Source organism: Athene noctua, chromosome 18, assembly GCF_965140245.1.
Source record: "Athene noctua chromosome 18, bAthNoc1.hap1.1, whole genome shotgun sequence".
Lineage (NCBI taxonomy): Eukaryota > Metazoa > Chordata > Aves > Strigiformes > Strigidae > Athene > Athene noctua.
In genome coordinates this window covers 7,349,436-7,376,122 of record NC_134054.1, presented here as the reverse complement: position 1 = coordinate 7,376,122, position 26,687 = coordinate 7,349,436, and the positions used below count along the sequence as shown (strand labels likewise).

Below are 26,687 nucleotides of genomic sequence, written 5' to 3'. Positions count from 1 at the left end.
AGAGTATTCACTGTTTCAAGCACTTTCCTTACATTTTAGTTGGCTTTTCCCTAGCCAAAAAAAAGTGCATGTCATTTTGTTAAATTAATCCAAAGTCAGGGCGGCAACTTGACAGGAGGACGTTGCTCTCTGTTAGCACTGAAAGACAGAAACCACCCTGTAAGTACCAAAACCACCAAAAATCCTCCGGCTGAGTCTTGCAGGCTGCAAGAATCACTCGTTAGTGGGAATCACTCCTTAGTGGGCCCTCTTTAAACAGAGCGAGGTTTTGCAGTGTAGTGGGGATCTCAGCACTGTCGGATCGGTTCACTGATGGGGGGGTGGGGGGGGGGTCTCAAAGATACTGAAATTACCCCTTTTTCACCGTTTCACAGGGCCCCAGTGGCCTAATGGATAAGGCACTGGCCTTCTAAGTCAGGGATTGTGGGTTCGAGTCCCACCTGGGGTGAGGAGAGATGGTTCTGTTTTAGGCAAAAACCCAAATAAGAAGGAAGTGCTCTGTGCTGGGTTGCACTGGGGCACAGGGGGGTGTGGGGGGCTCTGGTCTGGACACTCATGGCTCTGCTACAGGCAGCGCACAGTTCCCGTTGGATGAGAGCTCACCCTTATGCAGCCCAGATCAGCATTTATATCTGCAAAACTCAGCTCAAATCCCGCACCCTCCCCAAAACAGGCTGCCTGGGGGGTGGAGGAGCACACCAATGCATCCTGACTGGCCGCCTCCCTCTCTCCATCACACCCTGTCCACCAAGGAGCAGAGAAACTAATTTTTCTCCTGCCTAAAGCTTTTCTGCATGGGAGAGGGATGGCTGCCAGCTCCCCCCCCCCTCACAGGCAAAGGTGTCTGCAAGCTCCTGGCCCTTACAGGCCAGGGGGGTCACTGCTCCAGTCATATTTCTGACACTGAAAGTCATCCCATGAACATCAACTGCGAGAGCAACAACCTCCCCTGAGCAGGAGACCTCACTGCCACCTATCAGCCGCTGCTCGGGTGATAGGTTGTTTACAGTAAAATCTGCAAAATTTTGCTTAAACCCAGCCCGTGGCACTGGTGTTCGCGGGAGCGGGACCTTCTGGGGATTAAAAGCACATTTCAGGATCGTGCCTGTTCAAACACCAACAAACCCAGAGTCGGGGTGACTGAGCCAGAGGACGGGGAGCCCCGGGAGTGCCCCGGAAAGGGGCGAATCACCCCCGGGGCCCCCCAGGACACGACGGCGAAAAGATTCACCCCAGATGGGACTCGAACCCACAATCCCTGGCTTAGGAGGCCAGTGCCTTATCCATTAGGCCACTGGGGCTGCGCGCAGAGCGGGTTTTGGTGCCGTAACTTAACTCTCTGGTGGCCGGAGGGGAGCGGCGCGGGGGGGGGGCTCGCACGGGCCCAGGGGCATCCTCCGGGGCTGAACGTCCCCCCCGAGCCAGCCCCGGCCCCCCGCAGCTCCCCCCCCCCTAAAACCGCGCAGCGCAGCCCCAGCCCCCTGCACAGCCCAGAAATGCCCGTTGCGGGGGGGGTGGTTTGGGGGGGCGAGGAGGGGCTGGAGACCCCCCCGCCGGGCCCCGCTCCGCCCTCGCCGCGCTCTCCCGCCCGCCGCTGGTTTTCGGCGCAGTAATTCACCCCCCCCCCCCGCCGTCCTGCCGGGGCCGCTCGCTCCGCGCCCCGCGGAAAAACCGCGGGGGGGGCGGAACAGAGGAGAGGTGGCCCTTACGCGGCCCCAGTGGCCTAATGGATAAGGCACTGGCCTCCTAAGCCAGGGACTGTGGGTTCGAGTCCCACCTGGGGTGGCAGTCGCATTTTTTCCACACCTCGGCCCTTCGCAATAAAGGGGCGACGCGGGGACCACCCCCCCCTCAGAGCCCTGTGCCTCGCCCCAGCCCCGCGGGAGCTCACCGGGCGCTCCGCTCCCAGCAGCGGTGAAAAGCCCCAGCCCGGGCCTCCCCCGCCCTCTTATCTTCCCCCCCCACCCCGGGAACCGGCCCCAGGTGGGGCTCAGCCCCCCCGCAGCGTGGAGCCGGGCTCTGGTTCGCCTCCACGCCGGGGACAGGGCGCCGTGGGGCAGAGCCCCAGGGACACGAATCCCCCCCTCCGGTCCCGGGGACCCGCAGGGTTAAAGCTGCCCCCAGCACAGGCGCGTATCCTCGAGCTTTGCCCCCCGGGGGCGCTCTCACCCCACGGGATATCGACCCCCCCCCCCGGGTCCATGGCACGGGGAAATTAAACAATTCGAGGATCTCTCGTGGCTTTAAAACAACCACGAAGGGACTCGAACCCTCAATCTTCTGATCCGAAGTCAGACGCCTTATCCATTAGGCCACGTGGTCCCCCACGGCAGCGCCCGGGGCCGGTGACACACACGGGGGGTCCCGGCCGCGCCCCCCCCCCCCGCGCCCCGCTCCTCCTGGGGCCGCGACCGCTCCTCCGGGCCAGCACCGCCGGCGGGAGCGAGCGGGGGGGCCTCCTCCCACGGGACCCCACAGGGTGCCAGCCGGTCCTCGTAACCCCCCCGCCTCAGTGTCCCCCGCGCGTGGAGGGAGGCTCTGCGGGGCAGGATTCCCGCGGGCCGGAGCAGCGACGTTCCCCTCCCGGCAGCAGCTCTGCCGCCCGCTGCGCAAGCCGTGCTGCTGAGGATGCCAGCAACTCGGAACACAAATGTGGACCCCGTCCAGGAGACACCCCCAACACAGAGAACCTGGGGTCACCCTCCAGCTGCCAGGGGTACACGAGTCCAGGCCTTCCCTGACATATCCTCGCCGAAAGACAAAGTCAAGACTTTTATTCCAGCCGAGGCTGTGTATGAGCCTTAAGCAGGAGGGAAGGCGTTTGACTCCCAGGGTTGGGCATTACTGGAAAGGAAGAAGGGTGCAAGGAGAAACACCGTGGGCCTCGTTAAGCTCCTGTTCATTATCAGTAACACCTCCTGCATACTCCTCCTGGTGCAGCTTGGCTTCTCCCCAAAACCTTCCTTTCTCATCTAATCCTAAAAACATGTTTCCCAAAGCCAACCGCAGAGCAGGAAGGTATTTTAACCTCTTCTGCGGCCACAGGAGGTTTTGGGGACGTGTTGGTTCCTGGGCTACACTCAGCTCAGCTTCAACCTGTGTGTCTTTTCCACTGTGTCCAAACAAAAGCTGAGCAGAGACATGCTGGAAAGAAAATCCTTCACTAGAAGACTGTACACTGCGGGTGTGTAAAGCTTCCCAGTATGGCCGGTGGCAGCAGCCAGCAGCCAGTCCAGAGCATGTAGCAGCTCCAGCTCCACCCAGCCCCGGTGCCCCCCAAGAGCTCTCCAAGGCACAGGGACACAGGGGTGTGGGGTGCAAATCCCAGGGGTTTCAGATGGGGAGGGGCCAGTGTGATGGGGGTGCAGGCAGGCAGCCCCAAGCCAGATGTGGGGTGGGGACATCATGGCCAAGGGGGTCTGGTGCCTGACTGCAGACCATGCAGTGAACCAGTCCAGGCCCCTCAGGATGCTGCCACCAGGACATCCCAGCAGGAGTGCGGGTACAGCACCTCCAGGAGATGCAAAGAAAACACTGCCTGAAGGAAGCCAAGTGATCAAACACCCCCAAGAGCCACCTAACGCTTTCCAAACTCTTAAGAAGGGTACAAAAAATGTTTTCTGGCCATGCTTTCGTTCAACGGCCCTGAAGCTGGTCACCCTAAGAGGTAGAGGGCAACCCAGCTAAAATCAGCCTGGAGACACCCCTTTAGTTCCTAAGCACAGGGACCTGCAGCTCGGCTGCCTGAGGCTGCTGGTGGTCCAGCACCAGGGGCTTTGACAGGTTTGCTGTTTTCCAGACAGCAATTTCCTGCCACACCTAAGAGTGAAAAATTACTTGGAAAGAAACTTCACTTTAGGTTTTACTAGTGTGATATCACCCTGACCACAGCTGCCTTTTAAACTCCGTTAATTGCATAGGAAAAGACCCACCAAGCATCTTTTTAATGCAACAAACCTGAGAGCACATTATCCCAAAGGCACTTACACGCAGGACTCTGGTCCCAGGGCAGCACAGCCAAACTGCGCGACCCCAGTGACCAGCCCTTTGTGGAGATGCGGTTTCTGGCAGAGGAGTAAAGCTTTCTTCTCATTAGATCTTGTCCTGCTCTAGGAAGAGGTTTACTTGCCACCTGTAAGGTAGTCAACCCCCAGGATCAATTGGCTTTTTTGTTGAGGTCGGATGGAGCTGATGGTACAGGGAGCAGCTGGATGGGGTGAAAATGCAGCTGAAATTCCCTGCTCAACCCTGACCCAACACAGACCCAGCTCTGCCCAGACAAGGCCAAATAAACAGCTTTACCTGCTCTGCTTTTGCACCTGGGACACCTTGAAAGATGTCTGTGCCCAAGCCAGAACCATCCTTTCATTAACAGCTCTCCAAAAATCATCCTTTCATCAACAGGTCCCAGGGCAAAAGCTCAGTAACAGCCTCACTTGAGCACTCAGCACGCAGGACCGCACAGCCGGACGGATAAAGCATCCACCTCTGCACGAAACCTGGGGCAGTTTGTAGCTGCTCCTCGCTGCTTCCCTTTCTCATGAGATGTAAATTGGGCCTGCTGCCCGGGAGCAGATAACCACGGTTACAGTGGTTGGTGGCACAGCGAGCAAGCCTGCAGCTACCGTGGGGCTCTCACTGCCCCAAAACACACATCGCGGACCATCCAGACCTTCCTCTTCAGTCTTCCCCGCTACAAGCTCTGGCTCCAGTGACTGTGCTCAGACACAGACATTCAGCAGCGCTGGTTTATTCACACTTCTGGGTTCCCCTGGTGCACTTACCTCACAGAATCACAGAATCATCTCGGTTGGAAAAGACCTCCAGTTCTCACACTGACCGTTCCCAACTCACCAGACCCCTCAGCGCTGGCTCAGCCCGACTCTTCAACCCCTCCAGGGATGGGGACTCCCCCCCTGCCCTGGGCAGCCCATTCCAACGCCCAACAGCCCCTTCTGCACAGAAATCCTTCCTCAGAGCCAGCCTGACCCTGCCCTGGGCAGCTTGAGGCCATTCCCTCGGGGCCTGGCGCTGGGGCCTTGGCTCCAGAGACTCATCCCCCCTCTCTGCACCCTCCTGTCAGGGAGCTGTAGAGGGCGATGAGGTCTCCCCTCAGCCTCCTCTTCTCCAGACTGAACCCCCCCAGTTCCCCCAGCCGCTCCCCAGCAGACCTGTGCTCCAGACCCTGCACCAGCTCCGTTGCCCTTAATTGACACCTGTCACCAGTGATGGGGAACGTCTGCCCACCGCGCAGTGAAAGGCAGATCCTGCTGGGCAGCAGCAGCAGGAGGAGGAGGCCCGGCAGCACTAAAACGGCGAGAAGGAGCAGGGAAAGGGGGCTCGGCACGGGCAAAAGGGGGACTCACCCCAGATGGGACTCGAACCCACAATCCCTGGCTTAGGAGGCCAGTGCCTTATCCATTAGGCCACTGGGGCTGCGCAGGGCGCGCGCCCGGCCCGCGGGAACGGCCCCGACCCCCCGGCGCGGAGCTGCGCGGCCGCGTAACCCCCGCGGGGAGCGGGCGGGGAAGAGCCGGAGCGGGCTAAAAAGGGAGGGGCGGCGGAGGAAAAGCTCCGACCACGAAGGGACTCGAACCCTCAATCTTCTGATCCGAAGTCAGACGCCTTATCCATTAGGCCACGCGGTCGCCGGTGCTGCAGCCCCCCCAGCGCTGCTGCCAACCCCCAGCATCGCCCCCCCCCCCCGGACCCCCGGGCACCGGCACCCCCCGGGATGGGGGGCGCGGGGACCCCCCCGGGAGCTAGGGGGCGCGGGGACCCCCCCGGGAGCTAGGGGGGGCTGGGACCCCCCGAGCTGGGGGGCGCCGGGACCCAGCAGACGCGGCCGGGGCCGGGGGGGACCCGCCGGGAGGGACCCGGCAGTGGGGGGATGGCCCGGGGCTGTGCGGGGGGGGGGGCAGGAGCGGGGGGGGCGCTGCGCAGAGGGGCTCCCGCTGAGCACCCACCGCCTCGGCCAGCCCCGCAAGTGCCGCGCGGGCCGGCCCGCCCTCCTCCTCCTCCTCCTCCTCCTCCTCCTCCTCCTCCTCCTCCTCCTCCTCCTCCTCCTCCTCCTCCTCCTCCTCCTCCTCCTCCTCCTCCTCCTCCTCCTCCTCCGCTGCGGGAGGGGCGCGGCGCTGCAGCGGGACGGGGCGGTACCGAGAGGAACAACGGGGCCGATCCGCAGCTCCGTGCACTCAGATCCCACCAGCTGCGGGCAGGCGCAAGGGATTGCTGAAGGCCAAGCCGCCTCTAGCACCGTTCGGGGGGGTCAACGTTGTCCCACCTCCAGTGACAGTCACCCGCCAGCGTAAACCCCCACAACCAGCACAGCCCTCAGCCCCCAGCACGGTCACCCCTACTTCTCGCGCCCCTTATGTCAGATCAAAACCCGTCCCATGGCCCCTACGCTTCCCGCCTCCTACCCCAGACACAACCGGTGTAATTACCACAGTAATAAGGTGTCATCTATGATGTCCCAGCAGGATGGGACTTCCCAAGCACACAAGAATGGGGGCCACTTCCTCCCACGGGAACCATCGCTTTGAACACCTGGAGGTATCGCTGGAATCAGAAAAAATAGGCAGCGATACAGAGGAGGGCAGCTGAGGGAAAGACGGGTGGAGATGTACATTAGACAGTCTCTGAGCCTTCCGTCTTAACTGTGAGGACTTGGAGAAGAACCTCGAGAGCACAGGAGATCAACAAGGAGGTAGAAACAGAAAATCCGTGGGTGCGCGAAAGGCTCAGCGCTCTGGGAAATGAGGATATACCCCAACGCCTGCAGCCTGGCTGCTACGGAGCAGCACCAGGCTCGAAGGAGAGCCGCCTCTCCTCTGTCTCCCCGGCACCGCTCACGTCACACCAGCACTAATTCCTATTCCATTTCTCCAAGGCTGCAGCAGACTCTCCGCCCTGTAAATGAGTCAAGATTTGTTTCTGAGTGGCTCTGGCTCCTTGCCTTTTCTTTGTGGAGACAGGCCCTTTCTTCTTCTCTCCCTCAAACAGGCGGATTTTTTTTTAATGACCTTATTCTTCCTTTACCACAACTAAAAGCTGCTCCCAAGAGCCAGCTGAGTGCATCAAACCATTAGCAAATTCTTCCTTCCAATGCAAATAAATACATAAAATGTCTAGTTTCTGTTTACAAAATATCCGTCTCATTAATAAATATCAAATCAACTTCTACATAACAAATGACGTGTCATGGAACTGTTCATAAGACACACGGTACCATTTGCCTCCTTATTTGGAAGCAGGACACGATGTGGGGAGCTTTTATAGTTATCCTGACCTTTTCTCTTGGGACAGGTAAGTTCAAGAAGGATAGAAAAGCTTTAAGGAATTCTGTTCTCAGCGATGTAAGAAGGGATTTGCCTGTGTTAATGATGGTTTTTATATCCACAGCTCCAGCTCCATACCCTTTCTCTTTTGGTACATCCTCTCTCTTACAGGTTGAGATCTTGCCTGATCCTTTTCTGATTTAAGTGGAATTTTTTTTTTTTTTTTTTTTTCTAGCAGGGGCTGCTCCACGGTATTTCTGCACCTACTATGATGTTGTTGAGTACCTGAACATTTCCTCTCAGAGCAAGCTGCACGCACACATACTGCCCAAGACAAACTCGAAGGAGCCTGTGGAAGTGAAGATGGATTTTATGCTGATTGCTATTCTCTCTGTGGTAAGGACCCAAAATTTCTGTTGAGTCTTTATAACAGAAAGCTGGGCGGTTGCTAGATTGGGGTCTGGGTACTCTGCCAGGCAGAAGGCCACAGGTATGAGAATCAGCTTCTTCCACTTCTTCAGCTTTATGCTATTTGAAAGCATTTTTGGAAGATCTGGAATATTTTCTCCCACCTACTTCCAGGAAAAAGTTCAGAGATAGGTTCAAATAGCCTGCTTTATAGCAGGCTCTAAAAATAAGCCTGTGGGGTGCCTGAACTGAACAATGCATTTGCAGGGCACTGGCATGTAAATGTTAACAATCATTTATTTTTTTTAAACCGTTGAACTGTATGCTCCCACTCTTCAGCCCTAGGACCAAGATCGCTGAGCTCTCCTGCAAGAGCAACGAGGGAGAGCTTCTGGGCTCTGCATTGGATGTATCTAAGAAAATCAGCTAAACATCTTTCCTTTTGTTTCACCAGGTGGAAAAGCTCCAGACAGTCACTTTTTACTTTGTGCTGAACCTGGTAGGTCCCTTGAGAGCATTTTTCTCCTGTGATGCCCAGCGTGATGGCTAGTGACAAGCCCAGCACTCATTTGTCTCCTGCAACTTCTTTCCTCAGGAGTGGGAAAACACTTTTGTAGGCTGGGACCTGCAGGATTTCTGTAACATTTCCAAAATCATTCTGCCAAAGGATGCGTATTGGTCTCCCCCCATCTTCATTTTAGAGCGGTAGGTTCCCCTTTCATTTTTATTCACTGGCTTAAGAGAAATACAATGGATGCAAACTGCTGGCATTATTGTGGGAAATGGGATAAACTCATACGGTTAAAAGTTGTTCCCATGAGCTCTCTGTAACTAAAAACCTTGTAATTTAGATTAATGGTGACCACAGTTTATACAAAGCACTTTGTGGCTCTGTAACATCTCCAGAAATGTCCCACCTAGGCTGTAGTTAAAGCTGAGGAAGCAGCAGAGACCAGCAACATCGTGGAACGAAGTGACCCTTAGTGCTTTGCTTTAAGAGACAGGACAGGGGACTGTGGGTCTGCCGGAGGGAAGGGCACCGCCGCTCCTCGACTGGGGGGGAGGAGGGGGAGGCAGCTCTGCAGCACAGCAGAGCCAGCAACAAGCCCTTGCCCTGGCTGAGAGCATGAAGCAGAGAGGAGGGAGCAAGGAGTTTCCTTAGGAGACGCAGAGCTACTACTAACCTCAGTCCAGAGGCGCTCACCAGTCCTTCTTCAAGCCCCAGATTTTCTCTCCTCACTGCTACAGCCTGTGGCTGGGTGACAACGCAGAGCCCTCCTGAAGGGATGCTTAGAGCCCAGGCTTTTGTGGGACCGAGGAGCATTGCAGCCTCTTGGACCTTGGTCACTCTCCTCTTTTGTTTCCTCCAGAGTGGATGGACAAAACTCGAACTTGGATTATATGACCGTCATGCACAACGGCAGCTTCAACTTCACCCAGCCCTTCCAGGTTACCTTAACATGCAGCTTGAAGATCTTCAAGTTTCCCTTTGACACCCAGACATGCAACCTGAGCATAGCTTCATTTCTCTACTCAGGTACAGCAGCAAGCTGGGTTTTACCACAGCTGGGCTAAATTTGCAGAAGGAGGAATAGATGAGATAGACCCTGGCGAACTCCTGGGTTCCCTTGGCAGCACCACACTCTCACGCTGGGTTAGCAGGGTTGAGGTGATGTAACACCAGGGGAAATGAGCTAAAACACTGTCATTCTGTTCTGGCATGTTTCCCAGCAACATCTCTGGAAACATCTGGATGTTCTGTGGCAAGTCCTTCCCAGGGTTGGTCTCTACAGACCAAGAGACTAGGAGGCTTCCTGCAACAAGGATATTTGCTCACACACAATTTTGCAGGACTGATCTTTAAACATACCTGAAACGCATGGAAACAAAAGGAAATTAAGGACAGTTTCATGGATCCAAACTGCAGAGTCCATCCCAACGGGAAGGGTTGAAAAATAAGCAGAGGTGACACAAAACCCTCCCGCTCCTACCTGCAGAGGACAACTGTCCTAATTCACCAGATTTCCCCTCTGATCCACATGCCCAGAAGTCCAGCCAAGTCTCTTTATCGGAGTGCTTTTTGATTTCTCTCTGATGGGCTAAGAAACTCCAGCAGTGCAAGAAACATTGCCTTTCCTCATTTGCATGCGCCCTTGGTTGGGGGGAAAAGGGAAAGGAAATAACTGACCTCTAATAAATACCTAAATTCTGCAACTTCTCTCTGCCTCCTGCCCAAGCAGTAACAGACCTTGTCATGAAGACGAGACAGACACCAGACGAGATCATAAGAGAGAGCCAGAGTTACTTCTTAACTGATGGAGAATGGAAGTTCACCAACCTGAGCATCATTGAACATGTAGAAGAACAGGGTGATGAACACTTTCCTGTGGTCACCTATGTGGTACAGCAGTATTTTCATATTATATTGCACTAATTTGCCACCAAAAAAAAAAAAAAAAAGTATGAAACAAGATAATTTTCTACATTAGGGAACAAGCATTCGCCCAACACAGTAAGTTATCTCCTACTCACCTAAATTTTGTCCACCTTCTTCAACAGATTTCCATGAAGAGACGACCCACTCTGTACGTTTTGAACCTGATCCTCCCAACATGCGCCCTGTATCTGCTGGATATGGCTGTGCTGTTTGGACCCAGCTCTCTCGAGGAGAAAATCAGTTTCCAGATTGCCATCATCCTTGGCAGCTCCATGTTAGCTGTGATTCTCAACAACATCCTCCCAACTTCCTCCAACAAACCACCCGTAATAGGTACCCATATTTATTGAATAAAAAATTATTTTTACACAGGTACTGACACTAGGGAAGGTCTTTGGGAGTTTATGGACATGTTCATGAACACTGAAGTCATGAAGAGCTAAGCTTTATTAGCTGGCTGAAGTTAGAGATTTCCTCCCTTCCCCAGCAGGCAACTGAATGCAGACAGGATTACATTTGAGAGAATTATGCCAATTATCACAGGCTCTCTTTGTTTTCATATTGTTCTGCAGTGGTATTCTTCTTAGGCACCTTCCTGCTCATGATCATGGCTGTGTTGGACACCTTCTTCCTGTTGCACCAGCAGCACAAATCTCTGCACTTAGACAAGATTCTCAGAAGCTTCCAGCAAGGTAAAACCACCCATAACCTCTTACATAAGTAGGTTTGGTGCATTTTACCACAGATTCGTCTGAGCAAGGGTGGGTTTCCTCGGGGCAACCAGTGCCCCGGGCAGTTATTGCTTGTGGTAGCCACCCACCAAGCCCCTATTTGCTCTTCACAGACGGGCACGCCGAGCTGCCACTGAGAGCCATGAACCACCAGACCATGAAACACCTCGCCAAGGAAGGCGCCCGACTGCTGAACCTTCCCAAGGCGGCCCAGGCAAAAGGGCACATGGCCAAGCCCCACTCGCAAGCACAGAAGCGGGACCTATTTCTGCTACTTCTGGAGAAGGTGCTTCTCTACAGTCACTTCTTTCTATCCCTGTTTTTTTTTGCTATTATTTCTATAAAATGGAGCAGCTAGAGACCAGCTCTGCACAGTGCTAGTTCCGTTGTTCTCCACTGTCTTGCATCTAACCCCTTCACTGTGATTTTTTTCCTGCTTGATTCATAGACCTGCAGCCGTTTCAGTTGCCTAAACAAAATTAAAACCCCAAACCTCCAGGGCACGAGATCTGCATGCTTAGTGCTTTGTACTCTAGTCCAGTAGAACTACGTATATTCTTAAAATTCTAATGTGAGCGCAAGGCATATGAATAAAACAATCATGAAATCTGGGGATAATACCTTCATTCTATCCATCTATAATTCTTACCACAAACATGATCAACAGGAAAGGGAATTAATGCCCTTCTCTTATGGAGATGTTTCCATTTTGGGGAAAGGTGTTTAAGAGTTCCACCTCAGATAATTAAATAAAACAGTGCAAGTCTGGAGCATGAGCATTTGTACCACTGTTTCTGTGAGTTTCAGTGAGATCCTCATCATTCAGAAACCCAGGACAGAGAGAATAACAGGATCACCAGGATTAAAGGGGTGATACTTGGAATGTTCTAAAAGAATTTTTTTAATCTTATTTTTTTAAAGGGTATCGACATAACTACACTCTTCTAACTCCTTTTGCAATTGGCTGCACATAAACCATCACAATCAGCCTAGAAAACAGCCCCAGACCTCTGCCTGTAGAATGCATCTCCCACTGCACCACAGATCACTACTAAATAGACTCCAGCACCATAAAATGTTCCACTTTTGCCTGCATTACCAGAAGAGCTACATTCCCTGCACCGTGCAGCTACAAGGCCAACAGACAGTTTATCTGCATTACAGAAGATGCAGTGAGATTTGGTTTGATCAACAGGTCTAGCTGGGATCTTTGCTACAAAAACAAGCTCACAGGTAGAAAAGACAAAATCCAGGAAAAGCAGGCTGTTTGCACGTTAGTGTATTGTTCCACGTTTCTCAAAACCTTGCAACCTCATGTCTGAGATCTAAGCCACAGGCAGCAGGGAAAGTTCTTTATTTAAAAGATCAGAGAGTCTGACAGTCGTTAGACAAACTGCTTCCAGACAAGTTTACAGATCAGCAATGGGTCTGTGGGGCCAGTACGGGTATTTCTCCTTGTCCAGCTTGGTTTCAGGGAAGGCTTCATACAAGTCTTCCAATGTCATCTGTTCAAAAGGAATCATGTTTCTCAGCTTCTGAAGCTTGAAGTGGAAGCAGAGACAAACATGTTACAAGTCACTCATCAGCAAGAAAGACCAAAGCACACACAAGTAAGAACGAGGTGTGTGCCAGGCTGGGTTAAAGAGAACATTCACCAAGCAAAAAGTCCAGACTTACTTGTTGCTCATACTGGGCAATACGAGCTTTGGAAGCCTGCACGTATTCAGCAGTGCTCTTCGCCTGCAGGAAAGCAGAGGACGTGGTGAATATGGTTATGATAAAGATAGTGACCTAGAGTGAACCTGCAACCCCAACGCTTTAAGTTGGCATTCAAATTTATCATCGTTACACCAGGTAAGTGGACTGAATCTTAATCAAACCCCAAACAGCCACACCCAGTCTCTTGCTCAGCCAAAAGCCAGACACATGTATGAAGACCAGAGCCGTGCTCTAGCTCGGCCTGCCCTGCCTGTGCAGATGCACGTACAGAACATCCCTTCCCTCTCACAGAAGTCAGAGGCAACCCCAGCATTAGGGAACAGTTTAAACACTTACAGCTTCCTTCTCTTGGGCATCAATTTTGGCAGTTTGTGTATCCACTGGCTCAGGAACCTTTAGTGCACTGAACTGCAAATTGAAAGAGAAAGTTTTTATACGGTTTGATTGAAACAGTCCTTCACACCAAGGTTATTTTCCCTGTCAGCATTCCCTCCTTTCTTCCTAGCATATGCTCACAACCATGTCAGTTAATGGGCTCTCTAAAACCAGTCACTGCAGCTTGACTGTGTCCTTCAGAAGTAGCACTGCTCACCTGTGAGCTTAAAGCAATCTATCCTGTACTGCATGCCACCACCAGGACACGTAATAATACACACATTCATCACAGCACTGTAAAGAGCAAAGCACAGCATTGTAAGGAAGCAAGAAAGTCTTAATACCAAAGACTTATCATATCGCAAATTTATTTCCCCCAAGACAGAGTTCCCAGATCTATCTGAGGTTGGGTGGGTTCTCCCAGTCTTGGGAGGTCAATTTTCATAGTGCCAGGGACATGTATCCTTCAGCAAAAGCCTTGCCCATGCTTTTCAATTCCTGCTTATAAAGAGGATGGCAACCCCTGCGGGCATCCACAAGCTTCACACATTTCACAGTGCAGAGCCACACTTGCCAACTTCTCCCATTCTGTGAGTTAGACAAATATTTCAAACGGTTGCTTCAGGAGAGGCACTACCTGAATGCACTTCTGCAGCCAAAATAATTTATTTTCTTTCACCAACTTTCTCACTGTAAGTGCCACAGGTTTCCTCCTGAAAGACATCACTGAAGTGACCTCCTCCAGGTTAGTGACACTGATCTGCAGGATGCAAAGCTGGGGTACCTGCTAGCTAAAAATCAACCTCCGCTGCCAATTTCGGTGTTTTCCTCTCAACACCAAAGATGTTCCCCATTTAAACCTCCAAAGAGCAATATCCAGCTGACAGAGCGACTGACCTTCTTCTGAAATTCATCCACCATGCCAGCTTTAGCAACAGCAGCCTTGTAGTGAGCCCAGTCAATGGTCGGGGGCTTCTCTGGCAGGGCAGCCAACCTAAAGAGATGGAAGAGATCAGTCACAGCCAGGACCAGAAGTAACTCTGCACTATCATCTACTCTCTACTACAGTTACTTTCCAGACTATCAACAGAGCCTGCTTAGTTTATTTTAAATATTCTCAGGTCCGTCACTAACAAGCAGCGATGAACCACTTCTGCAAATGCCTCTGCCCTTGGAACAAACTTCTCTATACAGACAAGAGTTCAGCCTGCAGCCCTGCCCCACTTCAAACTATTACATCGCACCTCCAGGTGCAGCCCTGTTAGAAAGGATTGGGCGGTTTTCACAATACTAAGGTAGAAGCAATCAGCAATACTCACTGTAATAGCCCACAACATTTATATCAAGCAGCATACACTGAATTTGATAAGACTCATGAATTTGTACAGCATTTAACTGACTAACAAAGTCTGCAAAGTGTTTTGAATGTGCCAAAGCAAACTGCTTTCATAGAGCTGTTTTTTTACATTGCGGCTATTGTTTTACTCCGGGGAGGATTAAGTAAAGATGATTTGCCAGTAAAAGCCACCAGCTGTCTTGAAGGTGACCTGTTTTAATACCTATCAGGACACTCTGCAAGACCAGTTACCAACCCAGCTCAACCCTGTACCACAACGGGTTCAGCTGAGGGGCTGAACTGCCCCACGCGCAGGAGCTGACACTCACCGAGCTGACAGCGCATCGCTGCGGGTTTTCAGGGCGTTGAACATGGCTCTCTGGTTGGCGGGCACCCTCTCGGCAAAGGCCGCCCAGTCAATGGCCTTGAGGGCAGCTCTGCGGCCCGCCATGCTTCCAGGCTGCGCCCAGGAGAGACGACACCAGGCAGGTTATACTGGGGGGAGCGGGCAGGGCCCAGCAACCGCGGGGAAGGGGAGGACGGCTCCGGCCCGGGAGCGCCGGCACCGAGGGGTGAGGGCTGGGGCGGGAGAAGGGACCGGGACGGGGGTTGGGAGGGACGAACGGACGGACACCGGGACAGGGCGGGGACCCGCTCCTCAGCCCGGCCCCGCCGCGGCCTCACACCCCCCCTACTCCCCACAACACCCAGGCCCGCCCCGGCCTTCTCCCTCTCCCAGCCCCGGGAATCCCGGACCTCCCTTCCCGGTTCTCCGGCCGGTCTCCGCCCCCAGGACCCCTTCCAGGCCGTCCCGCCCGCCCCCCGGCCCCGCCGCGGCGTCTCCCCGCTCTCACCTTCACTGACCGCCACCGCCGTCCCCGGGCGCTGACGCGACAGCGCCGGAAGTCCCGGCCCTGCCGCCCAATCAGAGCTCACCCCCACCGGAAGCGCCCTCCCCCTCCCGGTGACGGTCGCTGCTGCCCCGGAAGTGCTTCTCGGCCGGAAGCGGCGGCGGAGCGGGGCGGCGCAGCGGGCGGCGATGGCGACGCGGGGGCGCTGAGCGGCACCGCCATGGCCGAGCTGGCGGCAGCAGCAGAGGGGCCGCCGCGGGGCCGCACGCCCAGTCCGGGCCCCGGGGGGGCGCCGGGGCCACCCAGCCCCCGTGCGGCCGGAGCGGCGGCGGGCTCCGGCGGGGCGCTGTCCCCGCCCGGCGCGGCCCGGCCGCCCGCCGCCTCCTCCAAGTGGGTGCGCCTGAACGTGGGCGGCACGTACTTCGTGAGCACCCGGCAGACACTGTGTCGGGAGCCCAAGTCTTTCCTGTGCCGCCTCTGCTGCCAGGACGGACCCGAGCTCGGCTCCGACAAGGTGAGGCCGCGGCGGGGCCGGCCCCCACCCCACCTCGGGACGGCGAGACCCCGGGCCCAGGCGGTGAGAGCCGCTCCTTGAGCCGCCTTAGTCCCCACGGCAGCCGGTGTCACCGGCGAGCAGCGCCCCGACTTGCTGTACGGGCTGGGTGGCAGCCCCGGCTGCCGGTGTCCCCAGGGCCAGCACCCCCTGACCGCGCTGTACGGGCTGGGTGACAGCCCCGGCTGCCGGTGTCCCCAGGACTGGCATCCCCAACGCTGCTTTACAGCCCCAGCAGCCCCAGACCCCGCGGCGTGGATGGGCCGATCTCCACAGCAGCCCCACTCCCGCGGTCCCCGGAGCACATGTCAGCCTGACACACGCCATCTCCATGTCCCTCTGTGCCCATCACACGGCCACAGAGCTGGCCGCATCCCCAGGAACGGGGCTGAGTCTGGCCTCGTGCCTGTGACACCCCGGGGCTGCAGGCTCCGATGCCCTCCATGGTGACATGAGTCCCCTCAAGGAGCAAACCAGCACCTCCCCACAGTGCTTACAGCAGAGAGGGAGCTGGAGGGAAGCTTTCCTAGAAACAGGAATCTTAATGATTTCTCACCCTGAGCATGTATTACTATTTTTTTAAATATATTTCACTATGGTCTCATAAAAGATCACTGTGCACATTCCCTACATGGGTGGTTAGTTTTGAACTGATTGTTTATCGTAAGGATTTTGCAAACATTCTTGTAATTGCAGGTTTTCTGTAGCATCCGCTGCACAAAGTTTTGTAAATATTTTGTGGGTAGGTCAGACTGAGAATTAGTCAGGGTTCTTGCCACTCCATTCAGAGTTTAATCAAAAGATGAATCCTGGTTGTTATCAAAATAGCAGTCGCCAGCATCAGTGAGTAGAGGAGATGACACTTCAGAATGTTTTTTCAGTTTCTTGTGGCCTTAGAGCAGATTGATTGGCAGAACAAACATTGCTTTAAAGTGATTTAAGGGAGTGATATGAAAGGCTTCAGAGCTGGCTCAAGAAATGCTTTTGGTTGTGAATTGTTGGTTATTTGATGGCAATAGCTATAGTATTGCCAGAGACATGGCTGGGGTATTGCAGTGTGCATTTTCAGTAGTGGAAAGGAGAAAAAAAGAGCTACTTAAACCATCATATGCTGTTAGCCAGACCTGGAGATCCAGTTTGCCTCCAGAGTCTCCTAGTTAAACTAGTCTGGAAAACAAATTTAGACAGAACACAATTGCTGCTTTTGTTTTGCATTATTGCAGTGAAGAAAAACTGCTTTTCTTTCTGGGTATATAAACTCTGATCACAGAAATGCTTAACTTGATGTATTATTGACCTGCAACATTTGTAGCTAAGTTCAAAAACTGAAAAAAAATAAATGTTGGTTTAAATGTACAGTACATCTTTCACGGGCAAATTAATCCATGTTCTCAAAGAGAAGATGTTCATTCATTGTTTTCAACTGAAATTATTTTTTCCTGGTACCACTTGACCATCCCCGCTTCATTCCTGGACACACTCAACAGGATGAGACAGGGGCGTATCTCATCGATAGAGACCCCACGTACTTTGGTCCAATACTGAACTACCTCCGACATGGGAAGCTCATCATAAACAAGGAGCTTGCAGAAGAAGGTAAGATAAAAAATACAGGGCATTTTTTAGAGCTGCAAACGCTGTCGGATAATGGTATCTGAGAACCCTTGTCAGAAGCTTGCCTGAGTGCGCAAGGTTCCTGACGTGGCGATGTGTAAGGTGTGAGCAAGCCACATTTCCCTCTAGTGTTGTTAGTACTGTTAGTTTCTGAAAAGGATACTCATTAACAGGGATTAAATCATTAGATTCTATATCTTCCTGAAAGCAGAGGCCTGCAGTTTATAGTACAACCCATCACTGTTCTGCTTAGCTTAAAGTTAGCAGAGCAAAAGATCTGTCAGCACATCTCCTCTCCCTCCATGGACAGCAGTTCTCGACAAGCAGGCAGCTTCAGTGACTTTCCAGTAACAGGGCTAAACAAAATAGAGATTGTACCACAGGGTTTCTGATAATCCCGGGGAAAGGGGAATAATCTTTCTTAAAGATCCTCTAAGTCATAGAAGGAGCTGACAGCTAGTTGGTCATTTTTTTCCAGCTTGGAAGCATGAGATCAGTGGCACAGCCTATTGGGGATTTTCTCACTAGATTTGGATTCAGGAGCATGTTGCATCAAGGTTGCGTCCTTGTAGCAGAATCATCTTCATTCTACCCTGTACAGAGTAACAGAATTTGTCTCTACTTCTGGTTTCTTTCTTAGGGGTACTGGAAGAAGCCGAGTTTTACAATATTGCATCTCTTGTGCGGCTGGTGAAGGAGCGGATACGGGATAACGAGAACAGAACCTCTCAAGTAATGCACAGGAACAGTTGTGTTACGAAGTCAGACATTTTCTGTAGCGCAGTAGAAGGACAAGTGTGGCTGTAGACACTTCTAATAGCAGTTCTTTGGTTTAGTAGTCATCTTTATCAGGGGGAATAAGTGCTTTTAGGTAGACTCAGGACACAGCTAGGAAAGTATCCAGTATGGTTTCATAAGCACAGACCACTCGGTCATTTGTTAATGCTGCTGGGAAAGGCAATGAACAGTTAAACAAGAGGGACCAGGAGCAGAGATGGGTAGTTATAAAGCAAAACACCACTCTGGTCAGTAAAGAATAGTTCAAACTCTTCCTTCTCTGAACTGTTTTCTTCCCTTTATATCTGTCTCTCTGTGGCACTTTTTCTTATTACAGCTCAGCTGATACTAACACTCCCAGTAGATTCAATTTCATAAGAGAAATGCTTTTAAAAGGCAGCAAATGGCTTTGAAAGCCCATGAAGTTTTGCTTTCACTGGCCCTTAGATGCCTTTTAAGAGAAGTGTGCCAGCCATATGTACCTGTTTTAGAATCGGTTGGATGGTCAGAAGGATGAAACCTCAGAAAGCCTGTGGGGCTCAGACTTCCTTAAATAACAAGATGACCGAGCAGGAGAGGCTTACTAATTTTCTAGCTTGATACTAGTATAAAAATTACTAAACTCATGCTTATTTTTATCCTCCATGCTTTAGGGACCTGTGAAGCATGTGTACAGAGTCCTGCAGTGCCAAGAGGAAGAGCTCACACAGATGGTGTCCACTATGTCCGATGGGTGGAAATTTGAACAGGTACCATTACCAAAGAATGGCAGAATCCCTTTGAAAGCTGAATATGAAATAAGCAGTTTGCAATTGAATTGCACTTCACACTGCTCTTCAGAATAAGCAGTCTGAACTGAGCAGCAGACCACTTATGTAAAATAACTGTCAGGGAAAGGCAGAATTCATTCAAACTGCCAAGAGAGATTTCATTTTCCTTCAGGACTTCTTGTATTCCTATCAGGACTTCAAATCCCAGAGCAATTCTTCCATTATTCTGCATTTCATCACCTATACCAGGCCCCAGTACAACAGTTTTATCCAGGAAAATGAATAGAGCCATAAAAAAACCACAGCACGACTCTGCTGGAAGCTCAAAGTCATGACTCCTGCATTTGCTAAAGAGGCGCTGAGTGACATGAGAAATACACTTCCTGCAGATGCCTTTGTAATGCAGCCGGTTTTGGGGCTAGGTGTCACTGAAGCTGCATATGGCATTAGTTCCAGATTTGGTTTCTGGAATCAAATACAGTCCTCTTATTTAGGAGGATGGAGAATTGGAAACCAGCTGGCCTGCATGTTAATGCTATATTAAGAAACAAACTGCAGAATAGGCTCTGTGGATTACAGCTTTGCTGTCTTCCCAATTAGTCCAGCTTCAGTACAAGTGGATGTTGTGGGAAATGTGCTGACACGAAGTGAGGCAAGCACTTTGCATCACTTGTTCATATATATCTGTTCTGTAATGCCTGAAAACTCCTACTGCAGAGTGGAGAGGCAGCCAAAAACTCTCGCCCCTGTGAGCCGGGTGGTGAAATCTTGTGACCAAGAGCCACTAGCTGCTTTATGGAAATGCAGTTCTCCAACACCCAGGTTTTGCTCTCCAGAAATTTACTTAACAGAATTTGCCTTTCACACATGCATGCATACACCCCCAAAACCAAACGACTACAGACAGTGCCCTACATGGGAATCTGTGCTCTTACATCTTTCCTAGTCTTGCTTTTCAAATCTATAATGAGAGGGTCAAGATAGTAGCTACAAGCAAATTCTGGGGTGTTCCCTTCCAGTTCCCTCCCTCCCTCTGCCATCCACAGCCTTTGCACAGACCCCTGAGATCCCTGCCACCTCCCTTCCTGTACACTGCCGGCACCAGGAGAATTTCCTGCACATCCCCCTCCCGCGCGCTCCCACCATCAGGAGCTGTTCTGGCCCTCCCCAGGATTTGCATTCGGCTCAAACACACCCGGGAGCAGCAAGCCAAAACAGGACACCAGATACAATGCTTTGGTCAGGGCTAGACCTCACACAGCAGTACAGCCTCTCTCCAGCTGCGAGATGTCCAGGCTGGGTCACAGAGCAGGAACGTGGTGGTGGTGCAGCACGGGCTGTGTCCCATGCTGAAGCAGGCCCTGCTGGGAGGCACACTGTCGCTGTAGCCTGTTGCCAAGGTATTTCCCCAGATGTGCAACCCAGCATGGCTTCTGCCTTCCGCCAGATCGCACCACTTGGCAGGCTGCGACATGTTAGGAAAGATGGTAATGGATCTACAGTTTTGGGACAAAAAGAGGCTAGTGCTAAATCTTAGCCTGGATGGCAGCAACTGAAGAGAGCAGACGTTCCCTTCATGGGCTCTTTGGATCCAGTCACTTGATGGCACCACAAAGACTGGTTCAGAAGCCTGGTAGTAAAAGCTGGTGCAGCCTTATTGTCTGTCAGGCATGGGTTCTCAGAGGAGCATGTGGCCTTTCAGGTTCTGTGCCTTGCACCATTCAGTCCAGCTTAAGTTAAGGATGAAATAGAAATTTTCTATTTTAAACAGAAATCCGTTCTCCTGCCCACCTACAGTTCAGTAGTCTGGAAAATTGCTGTCTTTGTCAAGATAATTTCTGTTTGTTGAGTAAATAGTGGTGTACGGTATTGAAATATCCAAGAGCTTCAACAGTCAAGACAGGGTGCAGGGATGCAAAAGAAAAAAAAAAATATTTTTTTTAACCTGTGTCTACCTTGTGCTCTCATTACAAACATCAAAACCTATTTAAAACAGTGCTGGAGGTCAGTCAGTGCGACAGCCCCCCACATCTTCCTGCAGCTGCACTGTCAGATAGTCATCTGTCTAGGAAGGCTGTTGACAGCATCTGCCTCATATATAAATATGGAGCTGTCTCTTCTAAAATCCATTAGGACAGGGAAGTGAGGGTGCACGCTGCATATTAAAGTTCCCTAGATATACACAGCTGATAAGATTCACATTGCTTTCTTCAGATTACTTAGATTTATTATCTGGAAAGCAAAACTGAGTTGTAAATGACAAATTAGCTCTGCACTCCAGGATGTCCTTTAAATGTAATAATGATAAATGAGACAGATGGGATTGCTTGGATCGAGTCCAGACCCCTCATCACAACAGTCACAGAATATAATCCCATTTATACAGATACCAACCTCCATCTTGACAACATCTACGTAAAGTATGGTGCCAGTTTGCCATATGTCCCCTAGTTAATCTAACATCTGTCTGTGGTTAAGAATTGCCTTTCCAGTTTTTACACATCAAAGTCACAAGGCAAGCTGAGAGCTGAGTTCAGTGTATTCTAGACCAGGAAGCCTGCACTGCCTGCCCCATATCTGAATTACTTGGATCTTACATATTCCAAAATCTGACAGTTTTTCCTTTTTCTGCCCTCAGTAATTGGAAAATGTTCTGTTGTGTTCAGCATTACAGTTTCAGGCTGGAATTTTCTTCCTGGGGCTCCAGGTGCCAGTAGAGGGCTCTGGAGCTCAGCCCTGTCCCTGCCTTCCACACACAGAGGAGAGCCTGGGACACAGGAACTGCTGGGGACACTCCAGGTCCAGAGCAGGTCTCACTGGACAGTCCTACCTCACACGGCACTTGTAGGAATAAAGCAAAAGTCAAGACTTACTGATAGTTACCTTGGCTGTCTCCTGTCACACAGCTGATCAGCATTGGATCTTCCTATAACTATGGAAACGAAGACCAGGCAGAATTCCTCTGCGTTGTGTCCAGGGAGCTCAACAATTCTACAAACGGCATCGTGAAGGAGCCGAGCGAGAAGGCAAAGGTATGGCATCTGCTCAGATGTATTGACCTGAATTCCCCTGTGCAAAGAAAAAGCCCTTCTTACACTAGCAGGTCCATAATTTGCAGTAGCAATTCCATGCACCAGCTTTCCTGTTTCCTCCTGCATGCATGATCTTCCCCTCTTGGAAGAATTCATTTTTTACTGGAGGACAAGAGCTAAGGTTCTTTGTAGATTTCAAATGAAAACCAAAAGAAAGTTGGAGGAAAGAGAGACTTGAAAAAGGAGGACAGCATAGCAAGGACCTTTGAGATTGGTCCCGCTTTGTGGTTGAAGGATGTTGCAGGGAGATGCAAGCTTTTTTTTCCTCTTTTGATCCACTCTTTTTTTTTTCCCCAAGTGTCACCTTTTGTTGCTATCCTTAACTCCTGGCAGGCAGCTAAGCAGGATTTCTAGATAAGGGGCTCAGTCAGCTTTAACCAACCTGTTGTTTGTTATGGTAGCATAAAAGCCAGCAAGCTCCTCTCACATTAGTCCATCTTTCCTTTCTCTGCAGAAAACAAGGATTCTGAACATGAACTCTGCATGTAAACTTGTCCAAATTATTTATAGAAGCTTTCTTCTTTTTCAGATTCTTCAAGAGCGAGGATCCCGGATGTAATTCAAGTGTCCACTCCGTTAAAACTCCCAGATGTCAAAAGGGCAGTCTAGCTGGGCAGAGCATCTCTCCGCAGTGCAACCTTGCCCTTGTACAGTAACCAAGCTAATGCAAAGCAAAGCCGAGCCTGTCCTGCCAATGGCGAATAATTCTGGTCATAACCAAAGGCTTCCCTCTTACCCCGGAAACCAAGGAAGGAAAAGACTCTTCCAGTTGGATAGTCCTTTCCACAAGTATTTGTTTTATTTTCTTGGCCAGCGCTGTATTGAATTTTTCCAACAATGGCTGGGCTGGATTCCCAGTCGGAGCCTTTGTGAAGGTTGCTCAGGTCCACAGGCCCCTGTAATCAGTCCCACCTTCCCCAGGCTGGCAGGGGTGGGAAGATCTGTATTTGAGCTGTGCCATTTCTTGCACCCAGGTCTGCCACCAAAAAAGTGCAGGGACCTTGCAATGCTCCCCCTCCTGATCAGCCAGACCTCCCCCAAAAACCAGAACAACAGGGCTTTTAAAGGAGGAACAAAACAACCACCAGTAGAAAACCCACACAGACTTTTCCATTCTTGCTTTGTATTTGTTCCTTGTTCAATTCCTAAGAGCTGAGTTTAGATACTAAGGGGAGGGGAGTTGTGTGTACATCTAACACGGGTCTCGCTGTTAACACTATTCCGTATGGGCTCCTGGCATTTTCCAAAGCCCATTACTTCACGTGCATAAACAGAGAGACCTGTGTTCACCCAGAATAGCGATAGAGTGATAGTTCTGTCCTTCACACTTCTCTACTGAAGAAGAGTGGTGACATCTTCCCCTCCAATACCCTGGCACGGCCATATCTTAGCCTGGTGCAAAGTCACAAGGTTAGGAACTTGTTGCTGCCAAGTTCAGCTTTGCCTTGTTTGTCTCCAGCAGCACAGGCTCTCTGTCTCCTTCCTTCTCACCAAGGGAGGACTTCAGGCAGAATTTCTTTTGTACTGTAGCAAGCAGGTAGGTTTGTTTTAACCCATGAGATCCTTTGCGGAGGAGATCCTCTATTTACACGCAGAGATTTATCTGCAGCCCCCTCATGTCCCCACCTTTAAGAGATCACCTCAAATTACAGAGGGGCATCACAGAGCTGGGGGGTGGGGTGGTGTGAAAAGTTGCCAAACTGTTGTAATGTTTCTTGTCCAAAGTGATGTGTTGACTTCTGTGACCTTTTTTTTTTTTTTTCTTTGGAATGCCTTGGATGGGTGTGCAAAATGTTCGTTTGTGCCTCTCTTGAATTCTAATCTTAGCCAAACTGCAGTCACTGGTTCTCCTCTGTTTTAATCTGTGCCATCCCTAACCAAGGGCATGTCCCTCCTAGTCTGGTAAATGGAATTTCTTAGGAATTTGCTGCATGTTTTTCCCCTTCCATCCTGGCTTTGTTCTTTGTAGCCCGAGTGTCCAGGCACTTGGGTCTTTTTGAGTCAAGTCCCAAACTGACATTAAACGCAGAGCTTCAGAGATGCTGGAATTCAGAGACATTGACAAGCTCAGAGCAGATGTTTCTCAGTAAGGTACCAGAAAATTCCTCACCTGGACTGCAGAGTTGGGCTCCTTTCTGGTGGACTTCAGCTACCTGTGGTCTCCTTAAAGTTTTGAGAGAGAATTAGGCAGGTTTCCCATCTTATCACTTGTTGCTGACAGGGCCCTGCAGCAGCATTACCAACAGCCCAACATCCAGTTCAGCAAACAAGACGTGCAGCAAAGACACTGAGCGACACCGCTGCACTCTCTGCCTCTTCAGTCCTTGTGTACGTACTCTTGCCTGTCCTCTTCCATCCTGCTTTGCCAACGTACCTCCTCCGGTGGAGGCTTTGCCTCATTCTCAAGAAAGATTGGTTAATTAGCAGTGCTAGTTTAATCCTGGTAACAACAGACTGTGCCAAATGTCTTTGAATTCACGTAGTGTCAGTTGCAGGCTGTTGAAACGCAGCTGGCTTGCCATCATGCTGAAGACCCCAGCTCCTCTTCTTCCCTCCATCTTCCCTGTTTATAATGTGGTGAGATGGTATTGGTGTGATTAGACCGTACGCCTTGGCTGGGCCTAAATAACACTGTGATGTGTATAGATATCTCTCCTCTGTTGTTATCTTGTAGCCTCAGTCATTGTCCGTCTGTGCTCACAGCTAAGAAATCAAGAAGCACATGTGTGCAATTTAGCAGCCTAAAAAGCCCTTTAACACTCTCATCTGTCTTCTTTCCCTTCCTCAGAGGAGGGAGTTTCTGGGAACTGGTCAAGAAATATCAAACTACAGGCAGCAGGAACTGATTGAGCTGCGTGTCGCGTGGATGCCAGCTGAGCACCTTGCTGTTCAACCCATGGAGCTCAAAGCAACACTAGTTGCAAAGGGAGACTTTCTGTCCAGTACAGCTCAAGTAGATAAAAAATGATACCTCCTTGCTTTTTTGTATCACCAAAAATGCCATACGTGGTGAAGCCCACCGGAGGATTGCCTGATGCGAGAGTGATGCCATCACTATCCCCTCTGAGCCAGAGAGCCTAAAAATTACCATTTCCAGTTGAATGGAACAGCTGTTTAACTCACATACACAAGAAGGACTATCAAAGTTGCATCTTGGTTTTTCCCCTCCATGCTGCTTTCTGCAGCGAGGATGAGCCGGGGGATTGAAGACTCTTTGGGTTTAATTGCAGGATCTTTAAGTTCAACAGAACAAGTTTATGGTAGAAAAACAGTCCTTGGTACTGGACACTCAAGTTCTTGGGTGGTATTTAGGACCAGGCATGAAGTCCATGCAGAGCAGGTACATTCCCAGTGGACGATTTCTCCTTTCCCAACTGTGCTAGGTCACCTTTACCTTGAGACCAAGACAGGTCTCAGCATTACATACCAGTTGCATCTCTTCTGTGCTCAAGACAGGGCTTTTTCTGCCATTGCCTTTCACTCAGTTACAACTATAACAAAACTAGCACTGAATTAGGATGAAATTTGTCCCATTCACTCTAAAAAAAGGTAGCGTGTTGTGGTGAGTCGGGCAGGTGAGCAGAAATAGATCTACTGGATATCCAAGAGTGCTTGTGCCTCTTGGGAAGGTTCACGATAAAGCATTAATCCTGGGAATGGAGTACGACACTGGGGTTTTTTTTAAACTTTCCCAGTGGCCTAAATTGTTCCATTATGGCAAGACTGGAAATAACTTCTTAAAGTGTCTTTGTTTCTGCACATTTTTAAAAATCGATTTTTCTCAGGGGTGACTGAGTGGGCTGAGGCAAAGGGGGTTCGCTGCAGGGCGATGGGATGGAGCAGCTCCCCAGTCCTGCAGCTGGGCCGTGGGCTCCTCCCCTCGCGTTTGCCTGCAAACCGGCGGTTTTGTACAGTTTGTCACGTGTCAGTGCCCTTTGCTACTGTTTCTCTTTGTTTATTAAATGTGTTTGAATAACAGTTGAGATGCTGTGATGAATTTTTTTTCAATAAAGATTCTGAAATGGGTTTGAAAAGTTTGAACAATCAGTCTGCAGCCTGCTGCTTTGTCTGCATCATTTGCCACCTCACCACGTAAATACTGCATAATGGGGAAAGAAACGTGCAAATCGGGTACCTGCTCCTGGCTCCAATTCATGTATAACAATGATTTGCCAAGAAGAGTATATAATTAAGATTTTGGAGTCCTTCTAGTTTATGTTCAGAGAAAAACGCAAACCAAACCATGTTTCTGATTTTCTGTTAGACAAAAGAATCTAAATTTCTACATTTATCTTTACCATTTCCACTGACAACCACAAGCAAGTAGAAAGTCAATACAAGCATTAAATAGGAGTAGCTAAGCAATGAGGAGGGTTTTTTGGCCAACTTTGGTTTGCTAAACCCCTGTTTGACTCTGGACCAGCACACATGGCAGAAAGGTCTGACTGTTTCAACAGCTTTGCCCCTTCCTCTACCACAAAGACCCACACCAGACATCTGCAGAAGCCTGCAAACAGCTCTCCACTTTGCCACGCAAGACCAGATAGGAGGTTCTCACATCCACCAAGATAAAAAGGGAATGAACAAGAGAAAAGCAACTGCAGTTTATTAAAGCTAGCTTCCCCTTGTGTTCTGAGCGAGACTGCCCTGGGCATGTGGCATTAGCCCAGAGACCCTGGAGGATGTTTTAAATAGTTGCTCTGTTACCTCCACCCCAAAAGCTGCCAGCTTGCCCTGCATTTGT

General features: G+C 50.8%; 2 protein-coding genes and 6 non-coding genes across 8 annotated transcripts; 3 read left to right on the top strand and 5 right to left on the bottom strand.

Annotated features, from left to right (window-relative positions):
* The first annotated feature begins 375 nt into the window (after positions 1-375).
* On the top strand, positions 376-448 carry TRNAR-UCU (transfer RNA arginine (anticodon UCU)). The gene has a single exon. It is a non-coding gene; the product is annotated as a tRNA-Arg (tRNA).
* Positions 449-1,228: 780 nt separating this feature from the next.
* TRNAR-CCU (transfer RNA arginine (anticodon CCU)) lies at positions 1,229-1,301 on the bottom strand. The gene has a single exon. It is a non-coding gene; the product is annotated as a tRNA-Arg (tRNA).
* Positions 1,302-1,712: 411 nt separating this feature from the next.
* Positions 1,713-1,785, top strand: TRNAR-CCU (transfer RNA arginine (anticodon CCU)). The gene has a single exon. It is a non-coding gene; the product is annotated as a tRNA-Arg (tRNA).
* Positions 1,786-2,249: 464 nt separating this feature from the next.
* TRNAR-UCG (transfer RNA arginine (anticodon UCG)) lies at positions 2,250-2,322 on the bottom strand. The gene has a single exon. It is a non-coding gene; the product is annotated as a tRNA-Arg (tRNA).
* A 3,041-nt stretch (positions 2,323-5,363) lies between these two features.
* On the bottom strand, positions 5,364-5,436 carry TRNAR-CCU (transfer RNA arginine (anticodon CCU)). The gene has a single exon. It is a non-coding gene; the product is annotated as a tRNA-Arg (tRNA).
* Positions 5,437-5,575: 139 nt separating this feature from the next.
* On the bottom strand, positions 5,576-5,648 carry TRNAR-UCG (transfer RNA arginine (anticodon UCG)). The gene has a single exon. It is a non-coding gene; the product is annotated as a tRNA-Arg (tRNA).
* A 6,545-nt stretch (positions 5,649-12,193) lies between these two features.
* ATP5PD (ATP synthase peripheral stalk subunit d) lies at positions 12,194-15,261 on the bottom strand. Its single transcript, XM_074921671.1, has 6 exons — positions 15,141-15,261; positions 14,616-14,746; positions 13,848-13,944; positions 12,912-12,983; positions 12,534-12,596; positions 12,194-12,397 (listed from the first exon to the last, which is right to left on the bottom strand). The coding sequence occupies exons 2-6, from the start codon at positions 14,735-14,737 to the stop codon at positions 12,266-12,268; spliced, it is 486 nt and encodes a 161-aa protein (XP_074777772.1). The 5' UTR covers positions 14,738-14,746; positions 15,141-15,261; the 3' UTR covers positions 12,194-12,265.
* KCTD2 (potassium channel tetramerization domain containing 2) lies at positions 15,256-25,980 on the top strand. Its single transcript, XM_074921669.1, has 6 exons — positions 15,256-15,651; positions 17,178-17,286; positions 17,945-18,036; positions 18,735-18,830; positions 21,758-21,883; positions 22,473-25,980. The coding sequence occupies exons 1-6, from the start codon at positions 15,358-15,360 to the stop codon at positions 22,500-22,502; spliced, it is 747 nt and encodes a 248-aa protein (XP_074777770.1). The 5' UTR covers positions 15,256-15,357; the 3' UTR covers positions 22,503-25,980.
* The last annotated feature ends 707 nt before the right edge of the window (positions 25,981-26,687 follow it).